Genomic DNA, 12883 nt, shown 5'->3' with positions numbered 1-12883 from the left:
GTTCACAGACTCGCTGGCTAAGGGCACACTGCCACCCACGCTAGCACAGGCCTCAATCACGCTGATACCCAAGAAAGATAAAGACCCAACGGAATGTGTGTCATACAGACCCATCTCACTGCTGAACGCAGATGCCAAAATACTGGCCAAGATTCTAGTCAAAAGGCTAGAAGACTGCGTGCCAGAGGTGGTCGCAGAGGACCAGACGGGCTTTGTCAAAGGTAGACTGCTTACTTCGAACATTAGGCGCCTGCTGAACGTGATAATTACCCCATCCGGGGAGAGAACACCAGAGGTGATCGTCACCCTAGACGCAGAAAAGGCCTTCGACAGAGTCAAATGGAAATACCTCAGCGAGGTCCTGGAGCGGTTCGGGCTCGGATCATGGTTCACCTCCTGGGTAAAACTCCTATACAACGCTCCCATGGCGAGCGTACGGACAAACAACACAAACTCCCGATACTTCCAGCTGCACAGGAGGACCAGACAAGGTTGCCCACTGTCCCCACTGCTGTTCACTCTAGCGATCGAGCCACTAGCAATTGTGCTCAGAGCAGCAAAAAGCGGGAGGGGATCCAAAGGGGCGGCAGAGAGCACAGAGTCTCACTCTATGCAGATGACCCGCTCCTCTACATTTCGGACCCACAGAGCAGCATGGACGGAATCATCGCGCTCCTGAAAGAGTTTGGTGCCTTCTCGGGCTACAAACTGAACATGAGCAAAAGCGAGATCTTCCCGGTACACCCACAAGTAGGTGGGGCAGCACTAATGGGACTACCGTTTAAACAAGCCTAACACAAATTCCGCTACCTGGGGATCCAAATAGCCCACGACTGGACAGGGATCCACAAATGGAACCTCACCAGTCTGACAGAGGAAGTAAAAAAGGACCTGCAAAGATGGAACACGCTCCCACTCTCCCTCGCGGGGAGTCCAGACGATGAAAATGAACGTACTGCCCAGGTACCTCTACCTATTCAGATCCATCCCGATCTACATCCCCAAGGCCTTTTTCAAAGCACTGGACAAACTAATCATGGCGTTCGTATGGGGTTGGGGGGGGGGGGGGGGGAATGCTAGGATCCCAAAGAAGGTCTGACAAAAAACAAAATCCAGGGGGGGCGGGCAAGCCCTCCCAAACCTACAATTCTACCACTGGGCAGCGACGGCCGAGCGAATAAGGGGATGAATCAAGGAGCCAGAAGCCGAGTGGGTGCGCGCGGAGGAGGCCTCCTGCAGGGGGACCTCCCTCTGGGCCCTCGCCACGACGGCACTCCCATCCCACCCAAAAAACACTCCAGCAGCCCGGTGGTGATAGCCACCCTCCAGTCCTGGAACCAACTACGGCAGCAATTTGGCCTGACCAAAAATGTCAGACAAAGCTCCATCTGCAACAACCATAGGTTCACACCAGCACTGACTGACGCCACCTTCAAAAGATGGGGACAGGACGGAGGGACACTGACAGTCAGGGACCTATACACGGACGGTAGGATCGCAACAATGGATGAACTGACAGAGAAATTCCAGCTAGCCAGGGGGAACGAGCTAAGGTACCTGCAACTCAAAAACCTCCAAAGAAGACAAGGACATACCCACAACCGCCACGACAGACATTATTGGAAGAGTTACTGGACGCAAGCATATTAGAGAAACAAAACTGTAGCGACGTGTATGACCGACTGGTAGAAGGGGCCGACACCGTACTGGACGCAACAAGAATGAAATGGAGGAAGACCTGGGGATCGAAATAGGGTAGGGACTCTGGAGCGAAGCACTGCATAGGGTCAACTCCACCTCCACGTGCACAAGGCTCAGCCTGACGCAACTAAAAGTGGTACATAGAGCCCACTTAACAAGAACCCGTATGAGTAGGTTCTTCCCAGAGGTGGAGGATAGATGTGAACGGTGCCAAGGAGGCCCGGCCAACCACGCCCACATGTTCTGGTCTTGCCCCAGACTTGTGGATTACTGGACAGCCTTCTTCGAGGCAATGTCCAAAGTGGTGGGCGTGAGGGTGGAGCCATGCCCGAAAGTGACGGTCTTCGGGGTTTCAGACCAGCCAGATCTATTCCTGGGGAGGAGGACGACGTTGCCTTTGCCTCCCTGATCACCCGGCGTAGACTCCTGTTCGGCTGGCGGTCAGCAGCACCGCCCAAAGCTGCAGACTGGCTGTCCGACCTCTCGGAATATCTCCAAATGGAGAAAATCAAATTTGCCATCCGGGGGTCAGAACGTGGGAGCCACTCACCCAATTGTTCCGGGACTTGTTTATGGCCAACAAACAAGCAGAAGAATAGCCAGGTAGCCAAGAACCAGGGGACAGTAGGCAAAGCATGAGAGGGAGGGATAGACCTGGAGAGGGGGGTGGGGACACTGCTAAATCTAAGAGGAAGGAAAGGTGAACCACAGTGTGGGGGGGGGTGGGTGGGGGAAAGAGGGAAGAGACAGGGAACAATAGAGGAGAGCCAGGGAGGTGGGGGAGGCAGGGAAACATTAACAAACTTGGCATCCACAGGAACAGAGAAAAAGGAGAATACAGGAGAACCGGCTGAAGCGGAACTGAGCACGAGACAACGGCAGCGAAAGCCGTCCGGGAGAAGCAAGGGACAACACCAACACCAGCCCCATTCGAGTACTGCCCTCCGTAATTGTCTCTCCGGCACCCAAATGTATATCTGCCCTCCCCTCCTCCCCCCCTACTCCCACAAACAGATGACAACTTATGTGTGTAAATAATTGATTTTGTATTTCTCTCGTATTGTTACATTTATAAAAAAAAAAAAAATTCTCTTTCCCTTTGTGATGTGTGTGTGTGTGCCCTTCTCTTCTTTTAAATATACATATATATATATATATATATCAATCATATCCTGTGTACATAACGGCAAATATACTTCGTTCAAAAACCCAATAAAAAACATTTTTAAAAAAGAATAATTTCTCAGGAGGGGTTCTGGTGTGAGGTGCTCCGGAGGGTGAATGCAACATTTCCCCGGTGAAAATCGACACCCCTGGAGAATGGGAACAAACTGGGAAACAGTGCATTTTCCAAGAAACAAAGCAACTGCTATAATCCACTTGAAATAATAAAAACCACAAAGCTGATTATTAGAAACCAATAGTATTATTATTTGAAATATCTTGATTTAAATACATTACACATACTTACAAAAAAATACCCCGTGTCACAAATTATACAATTTATATACAAAGCACTTAAATTGTTAAATCAAAAAAAAAAGCGCTCCATTGGAGACAGAAGAAAGATTCATCCTTTGATCATCATTCAAGATGCCTCGTTAGATTTATATGCTACCAGTTTTGACAAATGTCATAGATTTTTTTTTTACAGAATGTTCCAAAGTCAAATCAAAAATGATACACAAGGTTATATCAGGGTTGGGGGTGGGGGTGGAAATAACACTTTTGTTATATAATACAATGAGAAAAGTACAATACTGGAAAGAAGTGCCCAATGTAGCAACAGTGCAAACCGAAAATACCTTAGCCTTAGAATGTAGACAATATATACAGCTATGTACAAGCCCCCAATCTAGAGACTACAGTTTTTATCAAATGCACAAAATGTTGTGCTACATACTTAAAGTTGGGGAACAACTATAAAAATAATCTTTGGAATGCAACAAAATTCACCTTTACACAATCGGCTATTTATTTTGATAGACGGAATAATTATATATTCTGAAAATCAGTCACACCAGTGGCAAGTCATAACACTACAGAGGAGTTAAAACATTCAGAGTAACTACCAGGAAGATCATAATTAAAAGTTCTCTGGAAATTTGGCAGCTGATTTCTCTGGCAGTGGCAGAGCGATGGAACGGTCAGGCGCTGGGAGCACGGCTCCCTCTCTCCCCGTCGTCCAACATTCTGACTGAGCAATCAGGCCAATTCTAATTTAGGTCTGCAGTGCTATTCTTGATACCACACAGCCGTAACTGCGCCCTGCACAGCAGGCCTTCAAAATGGATCGTGTGCGTCGCTGCACTTCATTATACCTGCATTTTCCTGCACTTGGGAGGTCATCCAGTTTTGCTTCAGAATACCCTTCAGCATCGCATGCTGGCGAGGTACTTCATGATTTTAGCCCTTTAAGCTCAAGGACAATTCCTTGTTTCAGCAGTTTGTTTATACTTTGACACGGATAAACAAACCTGGTAGCAGTTTGACCATTTGCACGACTAAGGTGTGGTACCTGTCAAATTCCTGACGTAGAATAACGAAGGCCAGGAATTTGACCTATAGGAAAGGTTTGCTGAACATGCAATTTCTTGCACTCGAGCAGTTTGCGGGGAAATAAGTTAATGGAACACATTTGCTATCCTACAGTGCCACTCATTAGAAGATTCTGGGACAACTTCCACCAGGTCAAGACCTCGGCTGATATCATCTCCTTCTTGTTCTTGGCTACTTCCCGTGTCCTGACCACCGCCTGCAGGACCAAAAAAACAAAAAAAATCTTAAGTTCAAGTAACTATTAGATCTTTCGACCACACCAAAACATATTAACAATGCACAACTTTGAACATTGTAACTAAATACACTCTCTCCACAAGGGAGCATGACTTTTCTCCACACAGGGGAGGGGGGAAATTGAATTGGAGGTAATGTCTGGTGCAGAGGTGATGCAGCAACTTGAACGAAGGTCTGGGGTTCACAGTAAATTGGGCATCGTGCCTCAAATCCACATTACAAATGAGCTGTGGACACCAACTGCAAGTCACAGTCTGGAGCCATCCCCAAATTGGCTGGAGCCCAGTCAGTATGCAGTTGAGCCCAGGAAGAGGGAGAAGATGAATGGGGCTGGGGCAGAGGTTGCAAGCTGATCAAGGTCCACAGTATTCATGGATTTCATACTCTTCCATTTTAGGTCTCTTAAAAAAACAATCTGTTCTTCAGTTGCTCTTTGAGGACTGCTGGTTAGGGCCAGGGTGACAGATAAAATGAGCAGAGCATGCACAGCATGTACTCAATCGAATGTGGCACTGAGGTCCAAAATGCCCGTACTAGGTGCCCTGGGTGTGGTGATATGCATCACTGCAAGGACACAAGGGGTTGATGTAAATACATATAGACTAGCTAGACACTAGAGGGAGCACCGGGGACATGACGCACAGATACTCAACCAATAGAACAATTAGATAGGACATGACCAACGGGGGGGGGGGGGGGGGGGGGGGGGGGGGGGGGGAGCACGCGCGTACACACGCGCACACGCACACACACACACAACACCAACCCATATATAAAGGACACAACACACATGATCTTCCTCTTTCCACTGGAGACAGTCAATGAGTAGAGACACAGGGTTGATTCAATATTACACCCACCACGTGGATTGTAGCAGACTGGTTCATCAGTCTGAGTAGCTATAGAAGGATTAACAGTAGTGGCGAACCAGAGTAGACGTGTAAATAGTTTAATAAACGTGTTGAAGTTATCTCCACATCTGAACCTTCCTTTGTCAAGTGTACCACAAGGAAGCCGCTTATGCTACGCCTAGAGCATAACAAGACATGGCACTAGGGTGAACTGTTTCAATCCATATAGCTCAAACTCAGCTTAGTGACAACCGACAACAATACCCAGGCAAGATATTCGAGATCCCGGTTCCGCAGCGGCTCCAATGCCACGGCGATCTCCGCGAAAACTGGCGGGCTTTCCCGCGAAAGTTTGAAATCTTCCTGGTAGCAGCCGACCTACAAGACGTGGCCGATGCTGAAAAGACAGAGCTTCTGCTCACCATCGCCGGTGCCAGAGTAGAAGAAATCTTTTAAAAATTCAAGTTCTCCAAAGGGCAAAACAGGAGCGACTTCCAGGCAGTCTTGGACAAATTCGGTAAATACGGTGAGGAAAACACACTCCAACCAGCTGAAAACGGTAAGAGAAGCGCCAGTACTCATCACGAGGCCGAGATCCCGGAGCAGAAAACTATTTTGATCGGCGGCCATCTTTGTAAAGGTACCGCACATGCGCAGTTGCGCGAGAAGTGCAGGTCCGTGTGCGCGGTTTGGCGCGAAACCGGCCCCAGTACAGGAACAGCGATATGCGCAAACGCTTCCTACGTCTGACGTCACATGCGTCATGACGTCAGTGGCCCCGGACCACGCCCATTTAAAGGGCCAATGTCCCAAAACACGAAAAAAATCTCTTAAAGCCGTAAAACAAGCTTCTTTCACCTGGGATGACAGCCCACTGCCTCAAATTCAACCAGGAACTGAAAGTAACCTCCGCAAAACCTTGCAACAAGCAGTTAGCACCGCCCAAAGTGATGACACGGACCTTGAATACTACGACAACGACCTTTATTTTTTCTCTGGACATCGCGAGCCCCATGCCAGCTCCGGCACAAACAGTGATGATATGGTCCTGGAGGACTACGACTCGGACAAAGGTTTTATCATTAGAAATGGCGACCCCCGTACTGAATCCGACACAGACGCGGATTCATTCTTCGGATTTGAGGATCTTCAGCCCAGCATATACGACATCCTGACTCGTGAGTGCAGGATTATGCTGCGTCCTGACACCAAGAGACAGAGAGCGGTACAAGCCCACAGAGGGCTGGCTGCTGCCACACAGAGAGTGGTCCACGCACCGCTATGGGTTCCCGACTCCACGATAGAAGACACGCAAGACTCCCCCACAATCCTTGCATGAACAAGAAATGATTCCAGTGTCACAAGCCTCCCCAGCGAGCTCGTGTACAGCCTCCACGATAGAAGCAACGCAAGACTCCAAAGCGCAGTCCTTGCAGGAACAAGACCATGAGGGTCTAGCAACCTCCTCTGACCAACTAGCAGCAGACGATGCAAGTCTGCCATGCTCAAGTAAACAGCAAGAAGACTATGACAGTCTACCACACTCCAGTGCACAGCAGGACGACCATGACGGTCTATCATGTTCCAGTGAAGAACAAAGCGACTATGACAGTCCAAGCCCAAATGAACAACACAGCGACTATGATGGTCCACCCACATTGTCTGAGCCACAAGGAGAAGACTCTGACAGTACACCCAGCCCAAGTAAACAAAAAGAAGCTACTAAGGCTCTATCCACTGTATGTGAGACGAGTGACGACAGCATCCCACTTCCCATGCAAGATGTGCAATGTGACAGGCCTCAGCTAGTGTGTACAGAGGCACTCGACGATCACGGTGAGACCACTGAGACCACTTTCAACCTCATTCGTTTGAACCTCTCCACAAGTCAATGCATTCCTGCATGTTCCAAGTCCAGACGTGGAGCTTCAAGAAATCTCAGCTGACTCCAGTGAACCTGCTAAGACTCCGGACGGGGAGCACCAACAAACCAACACTGACTCAGGTGAAACCGACCAGACTCCAGGTGGAGAGCAACCAAACGCCAACTCTGATTCACGTAAGCCGGACTTTACTCCAGACAGGAAGTGCCGCAAACTCAGTGACGACGACGACAGGAGATGGATCACTTGACAATTACACTGGGTCAGTAATAACAAGTAGTGGCGACAGTCCAAGAGGAATACACCAATATTCACCACAGCTATATCCTTCCAAGCCATACCCACATATTCTTTCCACACCAGCAGTGCAGTCAATGACAGCTTATGCTGGACAAACCCAGTATTCAGGCATGCAGCAGCCAGCAGTCTATGCAGCATATTCTCAAATAGGCCAGCACTACGGATCGCCCACTTATGGAATCAAGACCGAAGGAGGACTACCACAAGCACAATCTACACTGCAGACTGGATGCCTTAGTTACAGCCCAGGATTTGCTGCACCCCAGCCTGGCCAAATGGCATATTCCTATCAGATGCAAGGTTCTAGCTTCACACCATCACCTGGGATTTATGCGAGCTGCAATTCTGTTTCCAATTCGACAAGCTTCAGCACTTCTCATCAGGATTACCCTTCCTACACAGCATTTGGCAAAAACCAGTATGCACAGTATTACCCAATTTCCACATATGGCACATACATGACCTCGAATCTCGAATGATACTGTTGACGGTACCTCTTCAACGTCAACAACTTATCAGCTACAAGATGCCATCCAACATCACCATCACAAACATCGAAAAAAAACCTCCAAATCAGACAGCGAAGTGATTTGACCACTTCTTGGTTCCTGATACACAGGGACACCGATGGCGTTCACAAGGACATGCCACCATCAAACTCACCACCCCATCAAGAGAGACATTTGACCATGATGATTGAAGGGTTTTGGACTCGCACATTTGATTTGGACTTATTGTTTAATCACTGTTCTCATGACTTGTACATACCATAACTTATCTACCTGTTTTTTGTTCAATTTTCTTTAAATGTACAGAAAATATGTAACATGTAAAAAAGGGGGGAATGTGGTGATATGCATCACTGTAAAGACACAAGGGGTTAATGTAAATACATGTAGATTAGCTAGACACGAGAGGGAGCACCAGAGACATGACACACAGACACTCAACCAATAGAACAGTTAGATAGGACATGACCAATAGGCATTCACGATACACAAGGAGGTGACACGACCACAGGGGGGCATTACACCAACCCATATATAAAGGACACCACACACATGATCTTCCTCTTTCCAGTGGAGACAGTCAGTGAGTAGAGACACAGGGTTGATTCAATATTACACCCACCTCGTGGATTGTAGCAGACTGGTTAGTCAGTCTGAGTAGCTATAGAAGGATTAACAGTAGTGTCGAACCCGAGTAGGAGAAGTGTAAATAGTTTAATAAACGTGTTGAAGTTATCTCCACGTCTGAACCTTCCTTTGTCAAGTGCACCACAAGGAAGCCGCTTATGCTACGCCTAGAGCATAACAAGACACTGGGCACTCGGAAGTAGCTGGCTGCCAATGTGGATTAAGCTGGAGGCGAACAGAGGTTGTGTCTGGAAATTGATACCCAGAATATGAGTTGCGCATTCAAAAAAGATTGGCACTTCATTCCTCATTGATTTTACCTAATATCTGTAAATATGCACTAAATAACTCCCAACATGAAGGTTGAGTTGTAGATTTGAATGCAACAACAAAATAATTTTTACAGTTGCCATTCCAGTTGGGCGATGATTGATGTAATGCGTCCCCTCAAAGATTGTGGGATACACATAGTGGCGAATATATAAATTGCAATCCCGGCCTACTTCCCAGCTTTGGGCGCCACACTTCAGGAAAGACGTGAAGGCATCAGAGTGCGTGCTGAAAGGATTCACGAGAATGGTTTCCGGGGGTGAAGGGGGGGGGGGAAGGAGTTTCAGCGATTATTATTATTACATAGATAGATTGGAGAAGTTCTCCTTTGGGAAGAGAAGGTAGATTTGATAGAGGTATTCAGAATCACGAGCAGCCTGGACAGAGTAGATAGGGAAAATCTGACTGCACTGGTGGAATGATCGAAAACCAGAGGGCACTGATTTATGGTAACTGGCAGAAGAAGCAGTGGAGACACGAGGAGAAACCTGTTCATGCAGCGAGTGGTTTGGATCTGCGCTGCTGGGCAGTGTGGTGGAAGCAAGCTCAATCAAAGCGTACAAGAGGGATTATTATCTGGAAAGGCAATGTGTGCACTCACTCTCATGCCTTCACATCTTCCCTGTAGAATATGGGGAGAAGGTGGGAGATTGGCACAGGTGCACTGCTTATTCAGAGAGCCAGCACAGCATGAAGGGCCGAATTGTCTCCTTTTGTGCTGCAACAATTTTGTGATGCTACTTGCACTTACGTTCATCTAAGAGAAAGAGACAAGTATATCTGGATCTTCTGAGCCTCCACGCTGTCAATGTAGGGACAGTGAATCTTTGGGAGTCGCGGGTTAATACAATCACTTTGGCATGGACGTAACCTCTGACCAGGAATTGGCCCGAGAGATTTTGCAGCAGCTGCAGAATTAATCAGTCACCCCCACAAGAGATTCAGCTCTGGGTGATTTACCTTTTCAATATCGTCCCCCCCCCCCCCCCCCCCAACCATGTTAGCGGAAGAAATTGCTGTATGTGGCAGGATTGGTATAATAAAGATGTCTCAAAGTATTGTAATAGCACAGGTCAAGGGCAAACCAGCAGGCAAGGGGTTAAACATATACCAAGGGAAAACCAGCAAGCAAGGGGTTAAACATATACCAAGGGAAAACCAGCAAGCAAGGGGTTAAAGTCACCTACATTGGAAATGATTTAATCATCTCACAGAGTATTTGAATATGAAAAGGGAAACACAGGAGGCCCCAGTAAGTGGAAGGGATCCATTGTCCAACACATTCGCACCTCTTCTAGAAGTTAAATATGTTAAGCACAAACCCATGAGACTGTAAGGAAACATTGTATTCTTTAATCGTTTTCCCATTACGGGGACCAGAAAATATGCATACTGATCACTTTGTATTGTTCCGTATGATTCAGTAACGTCAATACCTGCTTCCGAAGAACTTTAAATATGTATGCATGTAATTCTGAGGACAGGCAGAGCTGGCTTTTGCGAGCTAAAGCTAGCAGCAGAATCTATCTCTCCTGTGTGCACACAGTTTTTCCGAATTAAACAAAATTTTACCAACACCACGCAGTTGAGAACAGACTTATTATACCAATCCTGACACATATAGCAATTTCTTCCGCTAACACACCACATCCCACCTCGTCCAGTAACATATGTACTTTGATTTATAGAATGGTTCACAGTTGCAATCACTGTAACACTAACCAGGAAAGCCATGTGCCCTCTTCATATGTATCTTCATATTGCCTTTTTGTGTGAAAGAGATTCCGCAGTAATCACATTTATATGGTCTCTCACCGGTATGTTTCTTCATATGTACTTGTAGTGCATTTTTTTGGTTGAAGGCTTTTTCACAGAGGTTGCACTGAAAAGGCCGTTCACCTGCAAAACAGCACAAATACTTTCCGTTACAGTAACCATTCTCAAATGTATTTGCATCCATTTTTACAAGATACATCAGCAAGTTAAAATGGTTTTGTAAGTTTCTGGCAGAGGCGTACAAGTTAATCTTTTTTTAAAAATAGGTTTTAATTAAGAATTTTTCAATAACAATATTTTCCACCTTACAAACAAACCCCCCCCCCCTCCCCCGTAACAAAGAAAAGAAAAAGAACTCGCGTGGCAAGACATGAACATGGCAAGTCAATAAGATACAGAACTTTGTACATTGGATTCTTCCCGTACATGTCAGTTTCCGGATCATTCATGTGCTTTCTTGCTCAAATGCGCCCCAGAGAAACCCCCCCCCTCCCCCTCACTGAACGATGTCCCCCCCTCCCCCCCCGGGTTGCTGTTGTCCGACCTTCATCTAACGCTCCGCGAGATGGTCTAGGAACGGTTGCCACCGCCTGTAGAGCCCCTGCGCAGACCCTCTCAAGGCAATCATTATCCTTTCCAGCTTGATAAACCCTGCCATATCATTTATCCAGGCCTCCACACTGGGGGGCTTCGCCTCCTTCCACTTTAGCAAGATCCTTCGCCGAGCTACTAGGGACGCAAAGGCCAGAATGCCGGCCTCTTTTGTCTCCTGCACTCCCAGCTTGTCCACTACTCCAAATAGTGCTAGCCCCCAGCTTGGCTTGACCCAGACTTTCACCACCTTAGATACTGTTCCCACCACTCCCCTCCAGAACCCCTCCAGTGCCAGGCATGACCAAAACATATGGACATGGTTCGCCGGATTTCCTGAGCACCTCCCACATCTGTCCTCCACCCCAAAGAACCTACTCAGCCTCGCCCCCGTCATATGCGCTCTATGAACCACCTTAAATTGTACCAGGCTAAGCCTGGCACACGAGGAAGAGGAATTAACCCTACTTAGGGCATCAGCCCATAGCCCCTCCTCAATCTCCTCCCCCAACTCCTCCTCCCATTTACCCTTCAGCTCCTCTACCAAAGCCTCCCCCTCTTCTTTCATCTCCTGGTATATCGCCGACACCTTGCCCTCCCCAACCCATACGCCCGAAATCACCCTATCTTGAATCCACTGTGCTGGGAGTAGCGGAAATTCCCTCACCTGCCGCCTCACAAACGCCCTCACTTGCATGTACCTGAAAGCGTTTTCCGGGGGTACAAGTTAATCTTTATTACATTCTACAATTAAAACAATTTTCGTGGGGGTCTAGATTTGGAAAGCATAATGGAACACTGTGCTATATCTTCTTTTTCAAGTGGCCATTCTATCTAGCTGGGCATGTTTAATGAACATTTTCTCCCCTCAATCTCCAAGGCTCTAACCCAATTATTTGCAGGTAATTTTAAACTGTGCAACACACAATTTACAGTCATTAGGTAGCTATGTGAAATGCAGCATTGAAGTGCGTATCAATAAAGGACGGCACAGTAAAGCAACAGGCTGGAATCTTAGAGTTCTACGTAGCTATGTAATTGTGAGGAAATACCAAATGGAGATCTTCGGGAGGAATGCAGAATTTTGTTTACAAAAAGAGCAAGCAATTTGTCACAAAGGTGACAAAGTAAAAAAAAATAACTTCCCCATTCATTGCTTCGCTCTGAAATAGTTGCGTCATTTCAAATGGAAATCTTTAATCAATGTGGAACAATGACATCCAAACTGGTCCACATCCAAAGTCAATCAATAAACAGGATTCAATAGTAAGCATTTTGAACACAATGATCTAAGCACCAAAAAGTAATGCCTAGTCTATCGGGGCATTGTGCTGGGAAAGTACCTGATATCCGCTCACCATTATATAAACTTATTTTAGATAGAACCACATACTCTGTTATCCTGAGGGAAATGGAGAGTAGGACCTTACATTGAAAAAGTATATCACACTAAGACTGATGATTGCCCTTTCTTCAATTCTGAATAAAATACGCATCATGGTACTGATGTATCATCTTC

The 12883-nt window shown here is 46.9% G+C and overlaps 1 protein-coding gene and 1 pseudogene across 8 annotated transcripts in view; one reads left to right on the top strand and one right to left on the bottom strand.

Annotated features, from left to right (window-relative positions):
* Positions 1 to 3108: 3108 nt before the first annotated feature.
* Positions 3109 to 12883, bottom strand: part of LOC140385126 (zinc finger protein 236-like) — a 177663-nt gene continuing 167888 nt past the window's right edge. For 6 of the 8 annotated variants that reach the window (XM_072466956.1, XM_072466961.1, XM_072466959.1 and 3 more), the window contains 2 exons: positions 10720 to 10896; positions 3109 to 4456 (listed from right to left, as the gene is read on the bottom strand). In XM_072466956.1, the coding sequence (XP_072323057.1) occupies positions 4326 to 4456; positions 10720 to 10896 (308 nt within the window). In that variant the 3' untranslated portion in view covers positions 3109 to 4325. Of the gene's footprint in view, positions 4457 to 8662; positions 8916 to 10719; positions 10897 to 12883 lie in introns of all 8 variants that reach the window. The other 2 variants (XR_011933295.1, XM_072466958.1) reach the window with 2 other exon arrangements.
* LOC140386063 (protein phosphatase EYA4 pseudogene) lies at positions 4632 to 8010 on the top strand (annotated as a pseudogene).

The sequence above is a fragment of the Scyliorhinus torazame genome, chromosome 11 (genome assembly GCF_047496885.1).
Source record: "Scyliorhinus torazame isolate Kashiwa2021f chromosome 11, sScyTor2.1, whole genome shotgun sequence".
Classification (NCBI taxonomy): domain Eukaryota; kingdom Metazoa; phylum Chordata; class Chondrichthyes; order Carcharhiniformes; family Scyliorhinidae; genus Scyliorhinus; species Scyliorhinus torazame.
Note: the sequence above shows the minus strand (reverse complement) of the source record. Positions and strands in the feature narration are given on the sequence as shown.